Source organism: Poromitra crassiceps (genome assembly GCF_964638095.1).
Source record: "Poromitra crassiceps genome assembly, chromosome: 19".
Lineage (NCBI taxonomy): Eukaryota > Metazoa > Chordata > Actinopteri > Beryciformes > Melamphaidae > Poromitra > Poromitra crassiceps.
In genome coordinates, this window is record NC_139646.1 from 11,221,387 (window position 1) to 11,243,288 (window position 21,902).

General features: G+C 47.6%; 1 protein-coding gene across 1 annotated transcript in view; it reads left to right on the plus strand.

Moving 5' to 3' along the window:
* The window catches only part of znf827 (zinc finger protein 827), a gene marked incomplete at both ends in the record, with an annotated part of 107,080 nt that overhangs the window by 71,311 nt on the left and 13,867 nt on the right, over window positions 1-21,902 (plus strand). Inside the window, 3 exons of the mRNA XM_083656095.1 lie at window positions 12,750-12,992; window positions 14,818-14,872; window positions 15,044-15,144. Of these exons, the coding sequence (XP_083512221.1) occupies window positions 12,750-12,992; window positions 14,818-14,872; window positions 15,044-15,144 (399 nt within the window). The remainder of the gene's footprint in view (window positions 1-12,749; window positions 12,993-14,817; window positions 14,873-15,043; window positions 15,145-21,902) is intronic.

Genomic DNA, 21,902 nt, shown 5'->3' on the forward strand with positions numbered 1-21,902 from the left:
GGCATGGCCAGCGTTTATCCCCCCCGTCACTTAAAGACTAGCGCTGCAAGTGCAGGGTTGACCCGGGTTAGGGAAAGATGCTGCAGCGTTCGTCCGTCCACCGGCTCCCTCTGCCCCCTCACACAGTCCTCGGAGCACAGTGCCGTCCATTGCCATGGCAACAGCGGGGGCGGTAGATGGAGAGGGCTGTCTGGAGTGACAGCCTTGACAAGAGTCTGGACCCTCAGATGACCCTGATGGGGTGGGGGGGGGTGCTAGAGAGCGCGCCAGGGAAAGGTCAATGTCGTTAGAGTCACGTGTGATTATGGTCAGGAGGTTCAAGGGCGTCTGCACCATAACCTTTCTCTGTCCCCTCTTAGAGGTCAACCCCAGCACACAATGACCTACTGAGGACATTTAAATAGGAAAATCACATCGGGGAGTTGAGGCAAGCGTTTTTTTCTTTGTTCACAACACCGCTATTTGCCTATTAAAAACTGCTTATTTCCTCATTCTCACTAGCGAGCGCAGCAAATAGACATAGCCTAATTGAATTTCTGCAGCTCATTCTCCCTCGACCATGGCAGTGGACAGTCGGAGCAAGTGGGGTTGTCATCATTACTGCCCATTGTGCTGTAACATGAGTTGCATCATCCCTTTAACTAGGTCACTTCTTCTTTTCTGCCTCCTTCCTCTCTCTCTCTCTCTCTCTCTCTCTCTCTCCCTCTCCCTCTCTCTCTCTCTCTCTCTCTCTCTGCCTCTCTCTCTCTCTCTCTCTCTCTCTCTCTCCCTCTCTCTCTCTCCCTCTCCCTCTCTCTCTCTCTCTCTCTCTCTCTCTGCCTCTCTCTCTCTCTCTCTCTCTCTCTCTCTCTCTCTCTCTCTCTCTCTCTCCCTCTCTCTCTCTCTCTCTCTCTCTCCCTCTCTCTCTTCCTTATCAAATGTTGCTTGGTGGCGTTGTTGAGTCGCCTTGCTCGCGCGCTGCCTCCCCCACATCTGTTTTAAAACCAGGCTGCTGGTGTCTGGGGGCTAATTACGCCGGGCTAAATAGTCCCTGGCGCCAGTGGCTAACGTGCACCAGCAGATGGGCACTGGTGTTGCAGGGCAAGGGGAACATGGCGTCACAGGAAGGGAGGGGGGAGGGGGGAGGGGGGGCCACAGGGCCCTAGGTGGTGCCCCGGCAGGCTGGCAGATTGTGGGTAACAGCCGTGCCACCCACTCACCACCACCACCCAGCTACCCTCACTATAGGTGTGAAGTCACACTCTGTACTGGCTCAACTCACTCCTCACATTCCTTAGGAATAGCCCTTCACAGGCCCCGCCCCCTGGCTTCTACAACGCTCTTCACCTCGCTAATTGAACAGTGAAGCAGGGCCTTTGTGATCAATCTGGGCACCCAGAGTCTATCAGTCTGACAGAGTCTATCAGTCTGACAGAGTCTATCAGTCTGACAGAGTCTATCAGTCTGACGACTAATATGACTCTGGGACAGACTGCCGGTATGTCGGGGTTTCCGCTGTAGAGCAGACGTCCCGCCCCTTCCGTCATTGTTTACAGTCTGACAACATCCTGTATGCAGCTATTTATTATTATTATTATTATCAGCCAAAATGTCGTCTGGACCTACAGCCGGATCAGCTCCAACTCCATTCTCACGTCAGTTAGACTGGAAACAATAATCACACGGCGCACGGAAGCAGAAGTGTTGGCACAGACTTCCACTATACAGCTGAAACCTGACATAACGGCTGTCTGTCCCAGAGTCCTATGAGTCATCAGACTGATAGACTCTGGCTTCCCAGATTGCTTTGTGATATATAGAGATATGAGAATGAATGAATGAATGAATGGATAGGCCTCAGCGAGCAGGAATTTTGACTGAAAGGACTCCCTTTTATACACTTTGCATTTTGCTCGCACATGACCATGACCACGCCATAGACTCACTTCTACAGGAAAGCTAGCTAATGAATGATAATGCTCATAAGTTATCTATAGCCTCACCAGAAATGTCCAGACTGCTCTTGAGGGCGCACCCTGGTGGCTCACATGGTAGAGCGCCACGTACCACCAGTGGTGTAGTGGAGTGTTTTTTTGTACTAGTGGCTATACTGTAAATTCCAGCTTGGAGTGAGATATGTTTCCATGCGCTGGGGGGTATGAGGGGGTTCCAGGGGATCCCCATTAAATTGATCAATTGTGGTTATTATTTTGTTATTATTCATTATTATTTCATTTACAAGAAGTTAACACAATTTATGGAATAGTATTCATTATTATTTAATTTCGAAAAAACTTAACACAATTAAAGAATGTAGAAGAATGACTCTTTTGATCAAAGTTTCAATGAGTGCGTTTACTTGTACACAATAAACTGTTTATTAGCGGATTTCTGGAGTTACCTGATTATTCAGGTGGTCATGTAAACAGCATACACCGATAAGCTTTATCCGTTTTATAGTCATAAACGGGTTAAGAGAAAACCGATAAACACACCTGGGTTTCTGGCCAATAATCGGTCTTCTCTCTGCAATTGTATACAGCATAACCAGCTGACTCTGTGCTCTATGCTTGGTAAAGTTGGAAATATATGACAGATTCACACTTCCAAAGCGACGCCTCCCTAGTTAGACAACGAGATACAAACTAATTTTCAACTAAACCATCCTCCGAGCCGGACAAAGAAGTAATGAAAATGTGATTTTGCATTTTGCAACTTCTTTTGTTGTTTTATTGCGGAATTACCGCCGCCTTCTGGAGAGAAATCCGACTAATTGACTGAATCATGTAAACCCGGGTTTTTCCTATTGTCGGATTATTAAAGTGCATGTAAACGCAGAAATCAGATTATTGCCATAAACTGATTATTCTCAGTTATCCGTTTATTGTTTGCATGTAAACGCACTCACTATTATGTCTCTACCTACAATACAAATAGTCATGGAACTCTGGACAAAATCGCCTTCCCCCGCAGTTTTCTACCTGGTATTTGCTAAACAAACTCTGAAGTGAAAGTTCTGCCTACAAGACTTTCTTGTTACGTATCTTGCACATTTTTAAGTGGGTATACTCAAAATCTTGGAGCTTTCCTAGTGGGTGTTCACTGCGTATACCTGAGTATCATGTAGACTACACCACTGCCTACCACAAAGGCCTAGTCTCTCCTGTGGCCGGCCCAGGTTCCAATCCAAACTGTGGCCCTTTGCCACATGTCATCCCCTCTCTCTCCCACCGTTCCTGTCTACCTACTTTCCTATCCAATAAAGGCAAAAGGCCAAAAAAACGAGAAGAAAAAAAAAAAATGCTCTTCATATAAAGATCAACAGCATTCATATATGTACAGTATGTAATGTAGCTTAATGCAGCAGCCTATCAGCAAACTATTGCATTCTTTAAGCAAACAACTCACCATTCTAATTCATAACACTGGCATTGGGCCGGTATCACTTTATCTAAAGCTCTATGCTCTGACAGTGTCCTCGCCATGCCCCCTCAGTGTGCCCGTTAGACGACCTCTCTAACTCCCACCCTCTCTCTCTCTCTCTCTCTCTCTCTCTCACACACACACACACACACACACACACATGCTCTCTCTCTCTCTCTCTCTCTCTCTCTCTCTCTCTCTCTCTCTCTCTCTCTCACACACACACATGCTCTCTCTCTCTCCCTCCCTCCCCATCACTACCTATAGGTTAGGAAATGCAGTATTGCTATTGCTTCCTTTAGCCCTTTGATATATGTCTTCTTCCTGGGTGGCTAGCTTCATGCACTGCAATGATTGACTGAATTATAGAGAGCCAATCAATTGGCGTCACTGTGCTTCTTCTTAAGATAGAAGCCTCACTAGCCTTGGATCAGCTGCAGCAGCTGCCACTTGCAGTCCAAATTGTTTTGTCTAGGACCAGTTTATAGGGGCCAGAGCTGGCTCCCTCCCTATGGGCTGTTTGTCAAGCATGCTGGTCTAGAGTCAGACGTAGCCACAGTTTGCGACTGTCGGGGAGGCCGAGCTATTTCAAGCTAGCTGGTCTAGGATCAACTGTAGCAGCAGCTGTCTGTGGAGTCTGCAGGCAAGGCTGCTGTGGCTCCCGCATGACACGCAGGCTCCACACTGCAGCCTTTGAAGCGCCTGAACTCTTCACCCCTGTCTGAGCAGGTCGGCGAGAGAGCAGCAGAATAGAGAGAGAGAGAGAGGGAGGGAGGGAGAGAGGGCTGGGATAGAGAGAGAGAGAGAGAGAGAGAGAGAGGGATGGGGGCTGGGATAGAGAGAGAGAGAGAGGGAGGGAGAGAGGGATGGGGGCTGGGATAGAGAGATGCAGAATAACAGAGCAGGGAGAAGGGGTGGAATGAGAGAGGGGGAGGGAGAGAGGTGGAGAGGTTGTCATTTAGGCTACAGCCTCTCCTCATCCTCCTGTCCTCTTCTCGCGCCTCTCTCTCATCTCCCTTCCTTCTTTCCTCTCTTAGCCTCGGGTGATCCTTTTCTGGCTCTCCTTGTTCCCTGATACTGTCCTCATACTGTCCTCTGTCCTCTGTCCTTCTGTCTGTCTGTCTGTCTCTCTGCCTGATACTGTCCTCATACTGTACCTCTGTCCTTCTGTCTGTCGCTCTGCCTGATACTGTCCTCATACTGTCCTCTGTCCTTCTGTCTGTCTGTCCCTCTGCCTGATACTGTCCTCATACTGTACCTCTGTCCTTCTGTCTGTTGCTCTGCCTGCCTGATACTGTCCTCATACTGTACCTCTCTCCTTCTGTCTGTCTGTTGCTCTGCCTGATACTGTCCTCATACTGTACCTCTGTCCTTCTGTCTGTCACTCTGCCTGATACTGTCCTCATACTGTACCTCTGTCCTTCTGTCTGTCTGTCGCTCTGCCTGATACTGTCCTCATACTGTACCTCTGTCCTTCTGTCTGTTGCTCTGCCTGATACTGTCCTCATACTGTACCTCTCTCCTTCTGTCTGTCTGTTGCTCTGCCTGATACTGTCCTCATACTGTACCTCTGTCCTTCTGTCTGTCTGTCTCTCTGCCTGATACTGTCCTCATACTGTACCTCTCTCCTTCTGTCTGTCTGTCGCTCTGCCTGATACTGTCCTCATACTGTACCTCTGTCCTTCTGTCTGTCTGTCGCTCTGCCTGATACTGTCCTCACACTGTACCTCTGTCCTTCAGTCTGTTGCTCTGCCTGCCTGATACTGTCCTCATACTGTACCTCTGTCCTTCTGTCTGTCTGTTGCTCTGCCTGCCTGATACTGTCCTCATACTGTACCTCTCTCCTTCTGTCTGTCGCTCTGCCTGCCTGATACTGTCCTCATACTGTACCTCTGTCCTTCTGTCTGTCTGTCGCTCTGCCTGTCTGATACTGTCCTCATACTGTACCTCTGTCCTTCTGTCTGTCGCTCTGCCTGATACTGTCCTCATACTGTACCTCTGTCCTTCTGTCTGTCTGTCTCTCTGCCTGATACTGTCCTCTGTCCTTCTGTCTGTCTGTCGCTCTGCCTGATACTGTCCTCATACTGTACCTCTGTCCTTCTGTCTGTCGCTCTGCCTGATACTGTCCTCATACTTACCTCTGTCCTTATGTCTGTCTGTCTCTCTGCCTGATACTGTCCTCATACTGTACCTCTGTCCTTATGTCTGTCTGTCTCTCTGCCTGATACTGTCCTCATACTGTACCTCTGTCCTTCTGTCTGTCTGTCTCTCTGCCTGATACTGTCCTCATACTGTACCTCTGTCCTTCTGTCTGTCGCTCTGCCTGATACTGTCCTCATACTGTACCTCTGTCCTTCTGTCTGTCTGTCTCTCTGCCTGATACTGTCCTCATACTGTACCTCTCTCCTTCTGTCTGTCTCTCTGCCTGATACTGTCCTCATACTGTACCTCTCTCCTTCTGTCTGTCTGTCTCTCTGCCTGATACTGTCCTCATACTGTACCTCTGTCCTTCTGTCCGTCGCTCTGCCTGCCTGCCTACGTGTCGTCTTTTTTATTCCATCTCTGCCGATGCATCAAAGCACAGCAGGATGATGGCTTTGCATGCGTTGAATCAGTAATGACACGTGGCTGTTCTGTTCCATCTAGTTATGGTTTGTACAGCTATCCGGGGTCTATACCTGCCTACTGTATACACACACCCACAGACAGACTCTCACGTTCGCACTGATTCGAGTAGACACCTGAGGTCAAAGTTGATCACTAAAAACAGTGCGGCCCACAAACCCCAGTCACTTTCACTCTGTCTCAAAGACTGAGCGCTATGTCAGAAGGATCAAGGAGTGCATTTACACTTGGCTTGGTGAACATCCCTTATTCATGAGTGATATGATCCAAAGCATGGCTTTACTTCTTAATGGTGTGCTATGTGCGGGATTTCTTAATCCATGTGACATTTTCAAATCGGCGGCCATAACACATGACATGTCTTGCAACACCGTGCATTGCTATCACCAACCACGTGGGTGGGGCGGCTTTACGAGTAGCAGCCATGTGCGTTTGTTTTTGTAAGTACTACAGACATGAAGCTTGAGGAAAGTGAAAGTGAAACAACACACACTTCCTAATCTCCAACCAAACGTCAACAGAACAAGCATAAAGCACAGATTGTCTCAAAAAGGGGCCATCCTCCATTGTGTGGACACGTTTTCTGTTATAAAAACTCTTGACGCTGAGCAGGAGAACATCAGCTGCAAGCTTTGTTGTGCCACTGTCATTGCCATGGGTGGAAACACCTGGAACATATCTATCTTACCACCTGAAGATGAAACATGCGTGAGTACAGATATTGTAAGCTCTATTATTATTATTATTATTATTATTATTTAAATGACCCAAAGTCAGTGTGTCCCCCCCCCCCCCCCCCCCCCGCCACCCAAAAAATAAAATAATACACCTGTGCTCAAATTAACAAAAATGTAAAATTAACAGAACACTGTTGAAAGGCTAGGCAGAACAGGCATAAGCTATTTCTTGTACGGTACTTAGTACGGTAGTTAATAGCCTGTTTAACCACTTTATTTCACAGGGTTCCTGAGAATATTTATATATTCTATGTAAATACATATTTTTTTTATTTTTTTTAATGCTGTATTTTGAATGAATATTAAGTGGAATTGGAGAAATAGCGACAAAGCTAACAGAGCTGTGAGAAAGGCTGCCACACACCTTTTTACTCTGCTGCACACATGCGCACAGTCGCACGCACACACACACACACACACACACACACACACACACACACACACACACACACACACACACACACACACACACACGCGCGCGCGCGCACACTGAGACATTCCTTCAGACCTGATTCTGTGGCCTACAGTAATGGCAGCTGGTGTATCACAGAGAAGCCTTCTGCACCAGAGGGGATGACACATGTGTGTACACACACACACACACACACACACACACACACACACACACACACACACACACACACACACACACACACACACACACACACTGGATTCAGGCGGACTGAGAGCTGCTTTTTATGGCTTGGCTTCAAAACATTAGGTCATGACCTGGACCAAAAAGCCATAGCTGTTATCAGTGTGGGGCATGGGGTGATGGGGGTCATTTTATGTATGTATGTATGTATGTATGTATATGTATATATACCGGTATATATATATATGTATGTATGTATGTATGTATGTATGTATGTATGTATGTATGTATGTATGTATGTATTTATTTTATTAGTTTATTAGTTTATTTGTCAGGGACATATAACAAAAAAAACATTAAACCCCATAGGGGAAGAGATGCTTTGTTACAGATTTAGCCATAGGCTACTTTCCATCTGGAGTCCCTGATGATGTATGTATGTATGTATGTATGTATGTATGTACTGTATGTATGTATGTATGTATGTATGTATGTATGTATGTATGTATGTATGTATGTATGTATGTAGGCTTCTGATCTGGGCTGTTGAGATGGTTCCAACGTGACGTCGGTGTGTTTACGAGCAAATCTTTTCTCTCTGTGGGTGCCCGTGTGATCTCTCTGTGATGGCCCTTTGTGTGATGTAGGCATGTTTATCCCAGATCCTGGAGCTCCAGTACATACAGTATAGTATCACCGTGTGTGTGTGTGTGTGTGTGTGTGTGTGTGTGTGTGTGTGTGTGTGTGTGTGTGTGTGTGTGTGTGTGTGTGTGTGTGTGTGTGTGTGTGTGTGTGTGTGTGTGTGTGTGTGTGTGTGGCCCAGCAGTCCACTCAGCCCCTGTCGTTAGGGTGCGGTGAACCCGTGATGGAAGCGCGCGTGTCCCTTGGTTGACCCTGGCGGCGCGGTGCCCCCCCCCCCCCCCCTCTACCCCTCCGCCCTCCCCTATCTCCTCCACCCCTCCACCCCTCCACCCCGCCTTCTCAGGCCACTCCTGGCCAACTCTGGCCACCTGATTAAGGGATTAGCGGGCTGATGGTTGTCAGTGTCCCCCTGAACACTGGCCACTACCACTACCCCTCCTGGGCCTACAGTAGGGGAGGGGGGGCTTGCCCTTAGAATCATCCCCGCAAACAGTATCCACACACTCAGTCACGCCTTCATGCAACACACACACGATAGTTACACTGTGGCGTGTTGGCACACGCACACAATGTAGGTCATGCTCCAGCCTGGGTGACTCACTCTCGCCCCGTCCAGAGGAGAGAATGTGAGGGGAGGGGTGGCAGGGTCAGCGCGGGGTCACTAAACTCCCTCTCCCTCCTTGTGCTCCTGCTGTCCTAAACCTCCCCGTACCCCCTCGCTGGCTGCTGCTCCCTGTATCCTGCCAAATTCATATATCCCATCATGGCGCTGAGTGGCCATGTCAGCAGTGCTGTATCAACCCCGCTGCATTGTCTTCCTCCTGTCCTGTCCTGTCGCCACATTGAGACAGTGCACTCCTCTCCTGCCATCAGCCCCCCCGGTCAAGATCTGTTACCTCGGAAATAGAGATGCCATCTCTCTCCAAACTATTTTTAGCCTGCTCCATTTGCCTAACCTTTTGAACTTGTCTGATAAGTGGCACATGAGCAAACGTTCAGGATCCCATCCCCTTGCTGTCCTCCTACTACTCCTTCCCCATTCTGTCCCAGAAAACCACTTTAGAATGCCTCTGCCATTATGCTTCTGATGGAGGAGGTGTTTCTCCATCACCTCTACTCGTTCTAAACATACCTAAAGGGCTGCTTAACTCCAGTTCCCTTCCCCGCTTGCCGCGGTGAACCTACACCAATGCATAATTCAAATGGAAATGTAATATTTAAAATGTTAATATTTAAAATGATGCAAATTGGACAATTTTAATCTATTTCCACGAACTGCATAGACATGTTTCATGTGGTTATGCAATAATGGCGTCAAAATTATAATTGATCTGCCATTTGCCTTCATATGGTTTTGCACTCTCTAATAGGGTGTTTTACAGTTCATCAAAGGCAGTATTAGGCTGTAAATGTAAAGGTGGCATAATGGAAATTGTTATCCAAATGTAAAACGCAAAACAGCGCCTCCTGTCTTTGCCATTTAATGCACTCGCCACTGCGCTGATTCTCTGGCAAATGCATTTCAAGGAGCTTCGGCTCCACGTTATGAACTACTTTTGATTGCGTGACGGTAAATTATATCAATTATAATTTTTAGACCATTACTACATAATCACATGAAATACGGTATATGCAGTTCGGGAAATACATTGTAATTTCCCAATTTGCATCATCCTAAATAAAGTGTGCAAATCAAAAAGTTGAAATGAATTGGCAATACTAGGATAGGAAATGTCAAATGCAAATTACATTATTCAATTAGAATTTTCATTTTGAGACAAAAACTGCACATATATAGACGGTTTTCACCAGAGCGCAACCCCACAGCACTTCCTTTTTCTCAGTATTCGGCAAACTGCAGAAATATTCACTTGACATCGTTACTTTTGTTTTCGCCGCTCAGCTGTATAGACGGTTTTCATGGAATGGTCAGTCCTGCACTTGAATGTTTTTTTTTCTTGTTTTTTCTTTTATGTCCATAGCAAACACTGCAACAGGAAGTGAGCGGGGGTTCAATTTAGAATGTTTTTGTTGTCAAGTTAAAACCGTCTATAGAAGTGGCAAATTTTAATTCAAATGTAGGATTATATATTGCCATCTTGCATAATACGTTTCCATTTAAAGGAGAATTTCGGGTTTTTTGAACCTGGATCCATCTCCTGGCATTAATTATGATTTGGCCACTCACCAGGCGATCTCCGCGGCGTTTCTGGCCGTCCTAGCGTTGTTTTGACATCAATAGCGTCCAAGTCAGTTGTAAAATGGAGCTGACTTGGGGCCAAGTGTGAGCCTGTCTTTCCTGCATCTAAATAGTTATTTTTATTCCCGTTTTCGCCAAATATCGTCAGAATCTGATCCCTCAAGAAGCACCACAGTGATATTTCGCCAAAGGCTGTTTCCTGGAGTCCCACAGGGATCAAATTACCTCAAACGTGATCTCGGTCACCAAGTCTCGTGAAGTCCCGCGATACTTTCCTGCCGACTGACCAAGTACAGGAGGACGCTTTGCGGTGGTGGTTTTAGCGCAACCTATGTGGGGTTTGGCGTAACCTATGTGGGATTCGAAATAACAAAGGTTATGCCAAACCCCACATAGGTTGCGCTAAAACCACCACCGCAAAGCGTCCTCCTGTACTTGGTCAGTCGGCAGGAAAGTATCGCGGGACTTCACGAGACTTGGTGACCGAGATCACGTTTGAGGTAATTTGATCCCTGTGGGACTCCAGGAAACAGCCTTTGGCGAAATATCACTGTGGTGCTTCTTGAGGGATCAGATTCTGACGATATTTGGCGAAAACGGGAATAAAAATAGCTATTTAGATGCAGGAAAGACAGGCTCACACTTGGCCCCAAGTCAGCTCCATTTTACAACTGACTTGGACGCTATTGATGTCAAAACAACGCTAGGACGGCCAGAAACGCCGCGGAGATCGCCTGGTGAGTGGCCAAATCATAATTAATGCCAGGAGATGGATCCAGGTTCAAAAAAACCGAAATTCTCCTTTAAATGATGCATGATGCGATGCACTTCCATAGTCGTCCCCTCTCGCGACTGTGTGACCTGCCGGTGCCCTCTTGCCCTAATAATCACCAGCTATATCCTAACCGGCTCAGCTCGGCTTTAGAGGGAATGTTCATGTTTTGAGTGTCATTTGGATTTCCTCATTTTGCCTTTAATTCCGTCCATACCACATCTCTGAACACTGGAGTGCGCGGGGCAAGGTTCTGAAAGAGTGCGCGGGGCAAGGTTCTGAAAGAGTGTGCGGGGCAAGGTTCTGAAAGAGTGCGCGGGGCAAGGTTCTGAAAGAGTGCGCGGGGCAAGGTTCTGAAAGAGTGTGCGGGGCAAGGTTCTGAAAGAGTGCGCGGGGCAGGGTTCTGAAAGAGTGTGCGGGGCAAGGTTCTGAAAGAGTGCGCGGGGCAAGGTTCTGAAAGAGTGCGCGGGGCAAGGTTCTGAAAGAGTGCGCGGGGCAAGGTTCTGAAAGAGTGCGCGGGGCAAGGTTCTGAAAGAGTGCGCGGGGCAAGGTTCTGAAAGAGTGCGCGGGGCAAGGTTCTGAAAGAGTGTGCGGGGCAAGGTTCTGAAAGAGTGTGCGGGGCAAGGTTCTGAAAGAGTGCGCGGGGCAGGGTTCTGAAAGAGTGCGCGGGGCAAGGTTCTGAAAGAGTGCGCGGGGCAAGGTTCTGAAAGAGTGCGCGGGGCAAGGTTCTGAAAGAGTGCGCGGGGCAAGGTTCTGAAAGAGTGCGCGGGGCAAGGTTCTGAAAGAGTGCGCGGGGGAAGGTTCTGAAAGAGTGCGCGGGGGAAGGTTCTGAAAGAGTGCGCGGGGGAAGGTTCTGAAAGAGTGCGCGGGGCAAGGTTCTGAAAGAGTGCGCGGGGGAAGGTTCTGAAAGAGTGCGCGGGGCAAGGTTCTGAAAGAGTGCGCGGGGCAAGGTTCTGAAAGAGTGCGCGGGGCAAGGTTCTGAAAGAGTGCGCGGGGCAAGGTTCTGAAAGAGTGCGCGGGGCAAGGTTCTGAAAGAGTGCGTGGGGCAAGGTTCTGAAAGACAGGGTTTGGAAGGAGAATGACAGGAATGGAATTATTTGCTCTCAGAGTTGTACAGCACGGTGCCATCTGCTACTGCAAATGGAAAAGTGAAAACATGCTTATTTCTGATGCGTTCAGGGGAGGTTCTGAGTGGGTCCAGCTTGCACGATGAAGCATACAATCATGGTTGTTTTGTGTAGTTTGCTGGAGCAGCTCAAGATAGTTCATTAATCTTCTGAATACACCAATATGAAATCCTGGTTTCAATAAACTGTTCAGTGCTTTGAGGAAGGCAATTAACCTCCTCCAATTGAAAGCAATCATCGTTTGTACGGGATAAGTGCGTCTGCCAGGTACTTTGATAGAAAGGACAGCAACTTCAGTGTGCAGTTAGATCTTTATTTGTGATGCACACACAGTGTCATCTTCTGTGCTCAAATAATTCTGCAATCGAGGCGAACGGGGACGCATCGTTCAGTTTAATAATATCAAATCTTTCACTGCAATCCATCCAACCTAATGAGATTGAACTCGCTAATAAAGAAATTCAAAGAAATTGACATGTTTTGTAGGATATATTTGCTTCATTTCCGTTTTGTTTGCTTTTCTCCTTTCACCAGCTGGTCCTTCCCAGTTTTTAGTCCTAAAGTCTGAATATATTCTATACTCTTTATTCTTAACATATACAGCAATGTCTAATCTAATCTAATTTGCTTCTTCCATCATCATCCACAGAGAACAACAAAGACAGCCAGTACAAGACGGCGACAGTGAAGGCAGAGCCTATGGAGGTGGACCCGCTCCCCACAGAACTGGGCCCACCTGCCTCGCACCTGCTGGCCTTCAGCACTTTAGGGGCGAGCGAGAAGAGCGAGCCAATGGCCAACCTCCCCGAGACGTTGGCCCGCCCCCAGAAAGACCTCTTCTCCCAGGACATATCGGTCAAAATGGCGTCCGAACTCCTGTTCAAATTGTCAGGTATGTTCCTTCCACAGCTCAAACACACGTATACAAACGGTGCGCGGGGCACACTGTCAGGTACACACTGTTCTCTGAGCAACAGTAGATACACACACACACACACACACGTGCACGCCAGAACATCTCCTTTTCCCCATGGCACATCGGTGTAAACCTTGGACTGTTTGTGGTACTTGACTATAAAACCTACATGTTTCCATGTCCATCCTCTGGTGGCTCTGTAGTAAAGGGGAGGATATATGACAGTAATGTGCTCCATAGCTTTCCCCTCCTTTTTCCCTGCTTGGCCATGAAAGTGACATTGAAGCAGCAGACAGCTGTTTGTATTGCTAGATAAAGACAGAGCTTTGAAGTGGACCCATTGCCCCCCAGAGAAAAGGTGTGTAGGTGTGTGTGTGTGTGTGTGTGTGTGTGTGTGTGCGTGCGCGCGCGCGCACATGTATGTTGGTGTGTGCGTGCGTGTGTATGTGCGTGCGTGTGTGCGCACATGTATGTTGGTGGGTGTGTGTGTGCGCGCGCGTGTTTGCGCACATATATGTAGGTGTGTGTGTGTGCGCACATGTATGTTGGTGTGTGCGTGCATGTGTGTGTGTGTGTGTGTGCGCACGCACGCACATGTATGTTGGTGTGTGCGTGCGTGTGTATGTGCGTGCGTGTGTGCGCACATGTATATTGGTGGGTGTGTGTGTGCGCGCGTGTTTGCGCACATATATGTAGGTGTGTGTGTGTGTGTGCGCGCACATGTATGTTGGTGTGTGCGTGCGTGTGTGTGCGTACGCACATGTATGTTGGTGTGTGTGTGTGTGTGTGCGCGCGCGTGTTTGCGCACATATACGTAGGTGTGCGTGTGTCGACGGGGGAGCAGGTTGTAGCCCCGTAGCCACAGCTCTATCTAGCTTCTGATTGCTTCACTTAAATGCCACGTACAGAAAAGCAAGCGCGGTTCAAATCGTTCTCCCTCTCTCTCTGTGCTCTCACACATGCATACATACATATTCACACATTCACACACTGACAGTCTCTTTCTTTCCCACACACAGTCTGTCTTGCAATACACACCTTTACGCACTCGCACACACACGGCCCCACGGGGAGCGGTGTCTGCACAAATGCCCCCTCTTCCCTTCTCCTCCTCCCTCTCCTCCTCCTCCTCCTCTCATTCTCTCTCTCTCTCCCCTGACTCGTTTTCAAACATGCCGGCTCAAGCACACTTGGCTGCACACGCTCTCCCCCTCCCTCCCTCCCTCCCTCCCTCCCTCCCTCCCTTTACATTTCTCCCGTGCGGCATCGCCATGGCAACGTGGAAAGAGACCTCTGTCCTTGGCGAGCGGTGTGACGGAGCGGGGCGTTTGGGGTGGGGGGGTGTCGGGGGGGGGGGGGGTGACGGAGGATAAGGAGGGCAGAGAGGGTACAGCGGGGGTACAGAGCGTGCCCACCCAGGGAGCCAGGGCATCGCTAGCCTGGCAACAGCGACAATAACCCACCCCCCCCTTTTACAACTGGGCTCTGTACTGTTTGAATGTGAGGGGGGACTGGAACCCAGTGGTGCTGCTGTCACACAATGAGCAATCAATATGAATTACCCACGGGGCACTAGGACCTCTGAGACACATCAGTAACCAAGGTCGCTCTGAACGCTCACATGGTTGCAGCTATGGAATTCATTTTTGCATTTCTTGGGATGTAACAACTCTGTCATCGACCGCTTTTTCATCATTACACTGAAAAAGATGTTCTAAGAAGTAGAGCACTCAGCAATTGGGGGACTAAATTGTGTAAGTTATGACTTTTCCTTTGATGACTTTTATTTCCTGTTTTGCAGAAAAAGTCAGCAAAGCCAATGACCATAAAGACAGTAACATGGTGGGAATAAACAGGTGAGACAATCTCTCTCCATCTCACTCTGTATAGTTGGTGTTTGTTTACACTCTGTTGATCATAAATACGTAATGCTCTTTTATTTATTTTTTCAAGACTCACCATTTTTTGTTATTTATTAGATACATAATTGTATGTATTAAATTATGTATTATATCTCTTTGTTGCAGTGCGTTCCTGGATGAGCGCTTCAGACAATCACCCTTTAATTTGCGCTCCAAGAGCTCTTCCCCTGCAGAGGCCAGCTCCTCTGCCAGGGCAGCCTTCCATGGTAAGACACATGCAACACGCACACACACACACACACGCACGCACACACACACACACACACACACACACACACACACACACACACACACACACACACACACACACACACACACACACACACACACACACACACACACACAAGAGGAGCAGAGCACATCTCATATCACTTGAATGCAGGCATAGAAGAGAGGGATGTGCAGTATATTGGCACCCAAATTGTATCTTGATGTTTGTCCATGTTTGCCATTTTGTCATTTTACGTAAAGGTTATCTCCTCCAAAGAGAAATAGACAGGCAGATAATCTGTCCAAAACAGAGAACTGCTGGAAGTCATTCATCGGTATAAAGTCAATATTACCGCATTATTAATAGAACAGTATCTTCAAAGACAAGTATGCACCTCATCTTATTCACACACTAGCTTTGAGAGAGAGGAAAATAACTGATTATGCAGAGAAGCCCATTACACACACACACACACACACACACACACACACCCCCACACCACACACACACACACACACACACACACACACTCCCACCTACTCGCACAGAAGCCTCAAGGCCTTTGTAGCATGGCGAGCTCCTCAAGATCATAACATCCAGGCAACTACACATAAAGACACATCCATTTGTGAGGATGCTGCCACAAGGACACAACACAATCAACCACCTCCGACTCTCTTCATCCCCACCCAGCAGGACGAAGGCCTGCCGCACTTAAACTTAAACATCTCCCCTGCCGCCAGCATCGACGTCAGTCAATCCTCCCTGGTACGGCCCCCCCATCCCCTCTCCCTATTTCCACATTTGCAGCTCCATCAGGCCTCTCTGCACTCGGACGCATTTCCCCAACCTGAAGGCCTCTGCCCGGGGCATCGCCTGCCTCCCTCCCCTCTACTCTTCCCTGGCATCCGAGAGCTTCCCTTCGTGTTCCTTTGGCAGGGAGAGATCCAGAGGTTAATTAGCTTGTGCCAGCTTTGCCCGTCCCTCTGCCAGTTAATGAAAATCTGATTGGCTTCTGGGTGTCAAGGGTGTCCAGAAAGTTAATTCGCCCAGCCCACCTCCCCTTTCCCCTGTGTGTTTAGTGCTGCAGAAGCAGCCTCTGCTCTCTCTCTCTCCCTCTCTCTCTCTCTCTCTCTGTTTTACTCTTTTTCTTCATTCTCTCACTCTGTCATATTCTCTCCTTCATATGTGTCTAAAGTGTCTATCCACACCTATTATTTTTTCTTTGCTGTGTCTCATAGTTATCTCCCTCCCTCTCCCTCTTTATCACCCTCACTCTCTTGTTGATGTTGGTAAGCTTGTCTAGTTTTGGCTATAGCTGTGTAGAGCCTCAAACAGCTGTCCTCTGTATAAAGGCCAGTGAACCTCTCCGGTCCTCTGCTCTTCCCAGTTCACCCCACCTCTCCTGTACTAGCCATTGCCTGTTTGGACTCAGCATTACCTGAATCATAGTTTGTGCCAGGTGTATTCCAGATGCATACTGGGTGTAAAAATGATTTGAACTGTCTCGGTACTCCAAAATGTGTGTTTGAGTCAGAACTGTATAATGCAGTCTCACATGCTGTGTATGTAAGAGAGAGAGAGCGTTTGTGTGTTAGCGATGTGACTTAAGGGGTTTGCCCTCTCTCCCTCCAGTCTAGGGTTAAGCACAGTCCATCGTCTCTCGTCCGCGCTCCTCTCTAATAACACTAATTAAACCATTAACCACTTCAAGGCCCACACCACACCCTAATTGGCTTAATTATCAGCGTCTGTTCTGGGTCGTGGCCCCAGTCCATTTGCCCATTGGCTGACCAGGCCCTACCCTAGTGTCACCTTTGACTCGGGACAGCTAATGCTGTTATGTGCTCAGCTTCAGCTACAAGCACCTTAATGGCACGGACACACTACCCTGCTACACTACACTACACTGCACACACACGGACACACTACCCCATGGTCAAAGTCGTCAGATCGCTGTTCTGTTCACATTACACAATTTGTACTTGTGATCAGGAGTCTTGAAGTCGTCGTGATTTTCATTTAAGATTGAACAGTGACAGAGGATCGCACATTACAAGATATTTCACCAGGAGAATCCCAGAGGAATCCACAAACTGCTATTTGCCGAGTTTACTGCTATCTCAAATATTATTTGATGTTTCAATAGAATGATCTTAGTAAACATCTAAGATTTGGATACTTAAATGCTATTTATTTATTTATTTATTTATTTATCTTTGTGGGACAGCAATTTGCACCAATTTAATTTAGTAGAATGGCCCATAGACTTTTTCTGTCTTTCTTTACTCCTCAAACCACTTGCCTGGAGTAAAGTTACGCTGTGTCTTGCACTCTCATTGGCTGTAGCACGTTTATGGCTCTCCTGACACGACCAGATACGCAGCCTGGGACCTCTGTGATTCATCGGCGAGCTCCCTGCTCGCCTCTGTTCACACATAGCAATCGAGCGGCGAGCGCTGATTTGCGAGTGCCAAACCAACCAACCTCTGATCTGGGGAAGGGGGAGGGGGGGTTAAGGTTAGGGTCGGAGGGGGGGTTAGGGTTAGGGTCGGGGGGGGGGGGGGATGAGGGGGGGCGAGCTCCAAAAACTCTCGCCGAGGGGTATCGTTTTGTAATCTGAATTTAGCTTACGAAGCTCTTTGGTTCCCGGGATAAGCCATTCACAGACAGGGAGGCTGCAGAAGAACGTGTGAATGGCCAGCCATTCAGACATGGGGGGCCGCTGTCATGGCGAGAGGCAGCTTCTAGCCAATAGAAAAGTCAGGAGATCCATAACCTGGAGGTGGCCTGAGGTCACGGAGATTCAGGTTTCTTGACGAGTCTCATGTTTTGACACCTTTGCCACCTGTCTGGCTTGGTGTGTGTGTGTGTGTGTGTGTGTGTGTGTGTGTGTGTGTGTGTGTGTGTGTGTGTGTGTGTGTGCGTGTGTGTCTGTGTGATGAAACCACACACACACACACACACACACACACACACCCTTCCCTTGATGATCTTAAATGAGTTCACATGCAACTTGCCGTAAACTGGTCTAGTTGCGTGCCTTTACCAGCACACACAGCTGGGTGTCACACTCCCACTGGTGCTGGCCCCTTGTTAGAGTAGTGAGTCAGTAGACAGCTGACTCAGGACCAGTTGGATGATGAAAACTAACCTACATATCAGCAGGCTCATTTCACTTTTCATCGTTTGCAGTCTATTGCTCAAATCTGGGAGACTACATTTCTTAAAGGGAACAAGTAGAATTGCATTACTAAATTAAACGCTGCCAGAACTTGGTGTTACAACTCAGACTAGAGTTCATAAAAATCTTATGTAGTGTAGTACTGCATGGATGTCACTTTGGTATGGTAATACATTATTTTGGTCTGATCTGGGATTCAAATCTCTTGAAATTGTACTGTTAAACCGGATACAGGCGTGATTAACCCCCCGCCCCCCCCCCCCCCCCCCCCCCCTCCCACCAAGAAGAAAGAAAATAAATTTGATCATATTAAGTAGACTAAGGAATGTTTTTTTTCTCGCAGCACATATTCACCTAAATTGCAAAATAACGTACCCAAAGATAGTCAAGTGGTTAAGGCCACCACCTCTGGAACCACATGTGTGCTGCTGGTCTGAGGTTGAATCATATGCTGGAAATGCTGGATCTCCATTCTTCCCTCGCCTGCACACACGTTCCAATGTCTTCTGCAGTCAGTCTGGTGTCTCACCTAAAAGTGTCAACATAATTAGTTGTCGTCTTCCTCTTCTTTTGGTTCTACATAAATAAAAGATAATAATGTTGAGTGGACTACCCACTCCTTTTGAGAAAAAAAAACCCCAAAACTGTTTCAACACAAATGACATGTTTTCACATCAATCCGTGTTTTCACTGTTATATGATAGAGGGCTCTGTTACGCACAGATAGTGTGAGATAGTACAGCACGTCCAGGGTTAAAGACAAGTGAAGGTGAAGCTTCGCCAAAATCCGGAAGCAGTGGACAGCCACACGTCTCCCATTGGATTGAATAGGAAAAACTAGCTGGTCAAAAAGCTGGTATCAGGCAGCTATGGTGCTGAGAATGAAGCTGCTATCGACAGCTATGGTGCTGAGAATGAAGCTGGTATCGACAGCTATGGTGCTGAGAATGAAGCTGGTATCGACAGCTATGGTGCTGAGAATGAAGCTGGTATCGACAGCTATGGTGCTGAGAATGAAGCTGGTATCGACAGCTATGGTGCTGAGAATGAAGCTGGTATCAACAGCTATGGTGCTGAGAATGAAGCTGGTATCAACAGCTATGGTGCTGAGAATGAAGCTGGTATCGACAGCTATGGTGCTGAGAATGAAGCTGGTATCGACAGCTATGGTGCTGAGAATGAAGCTGGTATCGACAGCTATGGTGCTGAGAATGAAGCTGGTATCGACAGCTATGGTGCTGAGAATGAAGCTGGTATCGACAGCTATGGTGCTGAGAATGCCGACTCGACACGTCCAGACACGGAGAACCATCGCCCGCCCGACTGGACGAGACTTGGGCCCACCTCTCCAGGGTGGGTTGAGTTGAGACTCGGGTCCACCTCTCCAGGGTGGGTTGAGTTGAGACTCGGGCCCACCTCTCCAGGGTGGGTTGAGTTGAGACTCGGGCCCACCTCTCCAGGGTGGGTTGAGTTGAGACTCGGGTGGGCCCACCTCTCCAGGGTGGGTTGAGTTGAGACTCGGGCCCACCTCTCCAGGGTGGGTTGAGTTGAGACTCGGGCCCACCTCTCCAGGGTGGGTTGAGTTGAGACTCGGGTGGGCCCACCTCTCCAGGGTGGGTTGAGTTGAGACTCGGGCCCACCTCTCCAGGGTGGGTTGAGTTGAGACTCGGGCCCACCTCTCCAGGGTGGGTTGAGTTGAGACTCGGGCCCACCTCTCCGGGGTGGGTTGAGTTGAGACTCGGGTCCACCTCTCCGGGGTGGGTTGAGTTGAGACTCGGGCCCACCTCTCCAGGGTGGGTTGAGTTGCGAAATGTGTGACTGCAGACGGGCACTGACACACATGTTCTGCACATTCTGGTGTAACAGTATTCGCTCTGAGAGACATTGGATTCGGGTTCGGGATCCTTAAAAATGACTGTTGTTTACAAAAAAAGCATTTTTCCTCAGCTTCGACAACGCTTTTTGATGAAAACGACCAACATTCAAGTGTTTATAAAACAATAATGAATTAAGCTAGAATAAAATGTTGTTTGTTTTTTTGTATGAAAATAGAGGCTCTGTTCTTTCTTTTGATATATTCAGTGTTTACATATTCGTAGAACAAAAATACTCTGTGGGTCTTGGAAGATTAGTGAAAATGACCAAAAATGCTGGCAGTGGCTGGCAACATTTATTATTAAAAAAAAAAAAAAAAAATACGCTGGCAGGGAAAGACTTAAGATGGATCCAACAAAGATTTGTGAGTGATGGTGTGAAACAAGTGAAAGCATATACTATATATACAGTATATATATATACTATATATATATATATATATATATATATATATGTATATATACAGTATATACTGTATTGAAATATGTAAGAGAAAGAGACAGGAAGCAGGCTCCAGGGCGACCCCAGCAAAGTGTCCTCCAGCACCACTTCACAAGGCCAATGCATCTGTTCTTTAATACTTGCCATAAAATCTCCCTCCAAATGCCAAAAAAACATTCCTTGCTACCTTGCCTCACTCTGGGACTCCTGCCCCCGAAATGCCCCATCGGTTGTCCAGGTTGTGTAACTTATGACGGCTTTCACAAATGACCCTTTTAAGATGCATCTGAAAGGATTTTTTGGGAGGGCATATTGATCGCCCTCTGCAAAGAATCCAAACTTGTACTGAGAGGAGAAACTGACTGAGCAGCAGCATGTTAAGCATCGGGCATGAAACTCATAGTAGGATAAAGGATCCTCTCGCACTTAAAGATTTTGGCCAATGCCATCTGTGTTAGCATGTTCTCTGAACAACGCGAACGATAAAAAAAAAATCTGATTTGTATAGTGAAGACTGAAGACTGAAACATGGCTACCTTCTTTTTACTCTGTAGAAGCCTATCTATTAAACTAACTATTGACTATTAAACCGATAAGCTGTTCTGTTTTAGCCTAATTCCAACCCTACATAAAGGTTTTGCGTTAAAACGGTATTTCTTGAGATTCTAATCAAAGCGTGTGAAGAGATATTCTCTCTCTTTGTTCTTTTCTTTCCTTTTGATTGAGGTGTGGATGAAGGGAAGGGAGGGTGCCATAAGGGGAGCTACAGTGGGTGTACCATGGGTGTGCCATGGGTGTGCCCGCTGGCATTAGAGCAAAGGACTGGTGCTCACTGATATATAGTTGACATTAATAGCGCATTTGCACTGCATCCCGCCCCCCCGTAGGCTATACAAGAGCATCTGCCAAATGGGCACTAGACAGGTTTCAGTCTTGTGGGTTAGTAAATTTAGCCTACAGTGCAGTAATTGTTCCATTTAATCATTGGAACTTAAGTGAGGGAAGTGAGACATGGTCTAGTTTTTGGATGCATAAGACTTACATAAGGGTTTGGGGCCATTCTCTGCCTTTTACACATTGATGCCCCTGCAATTATTTAATGCAGCAAAAGTGATGCTTCTCTTTTGTGTGCCTTGGAATCGCCAAGGTAGAAACACACTTTTACAAAGAGCTTAATTTTCTCTCCCTCCTTGTTGAATGCAAGACTGTTGTCTCTTTCTCTCTCTTCATCTCTCTTCCTCACTCTCGTTCCC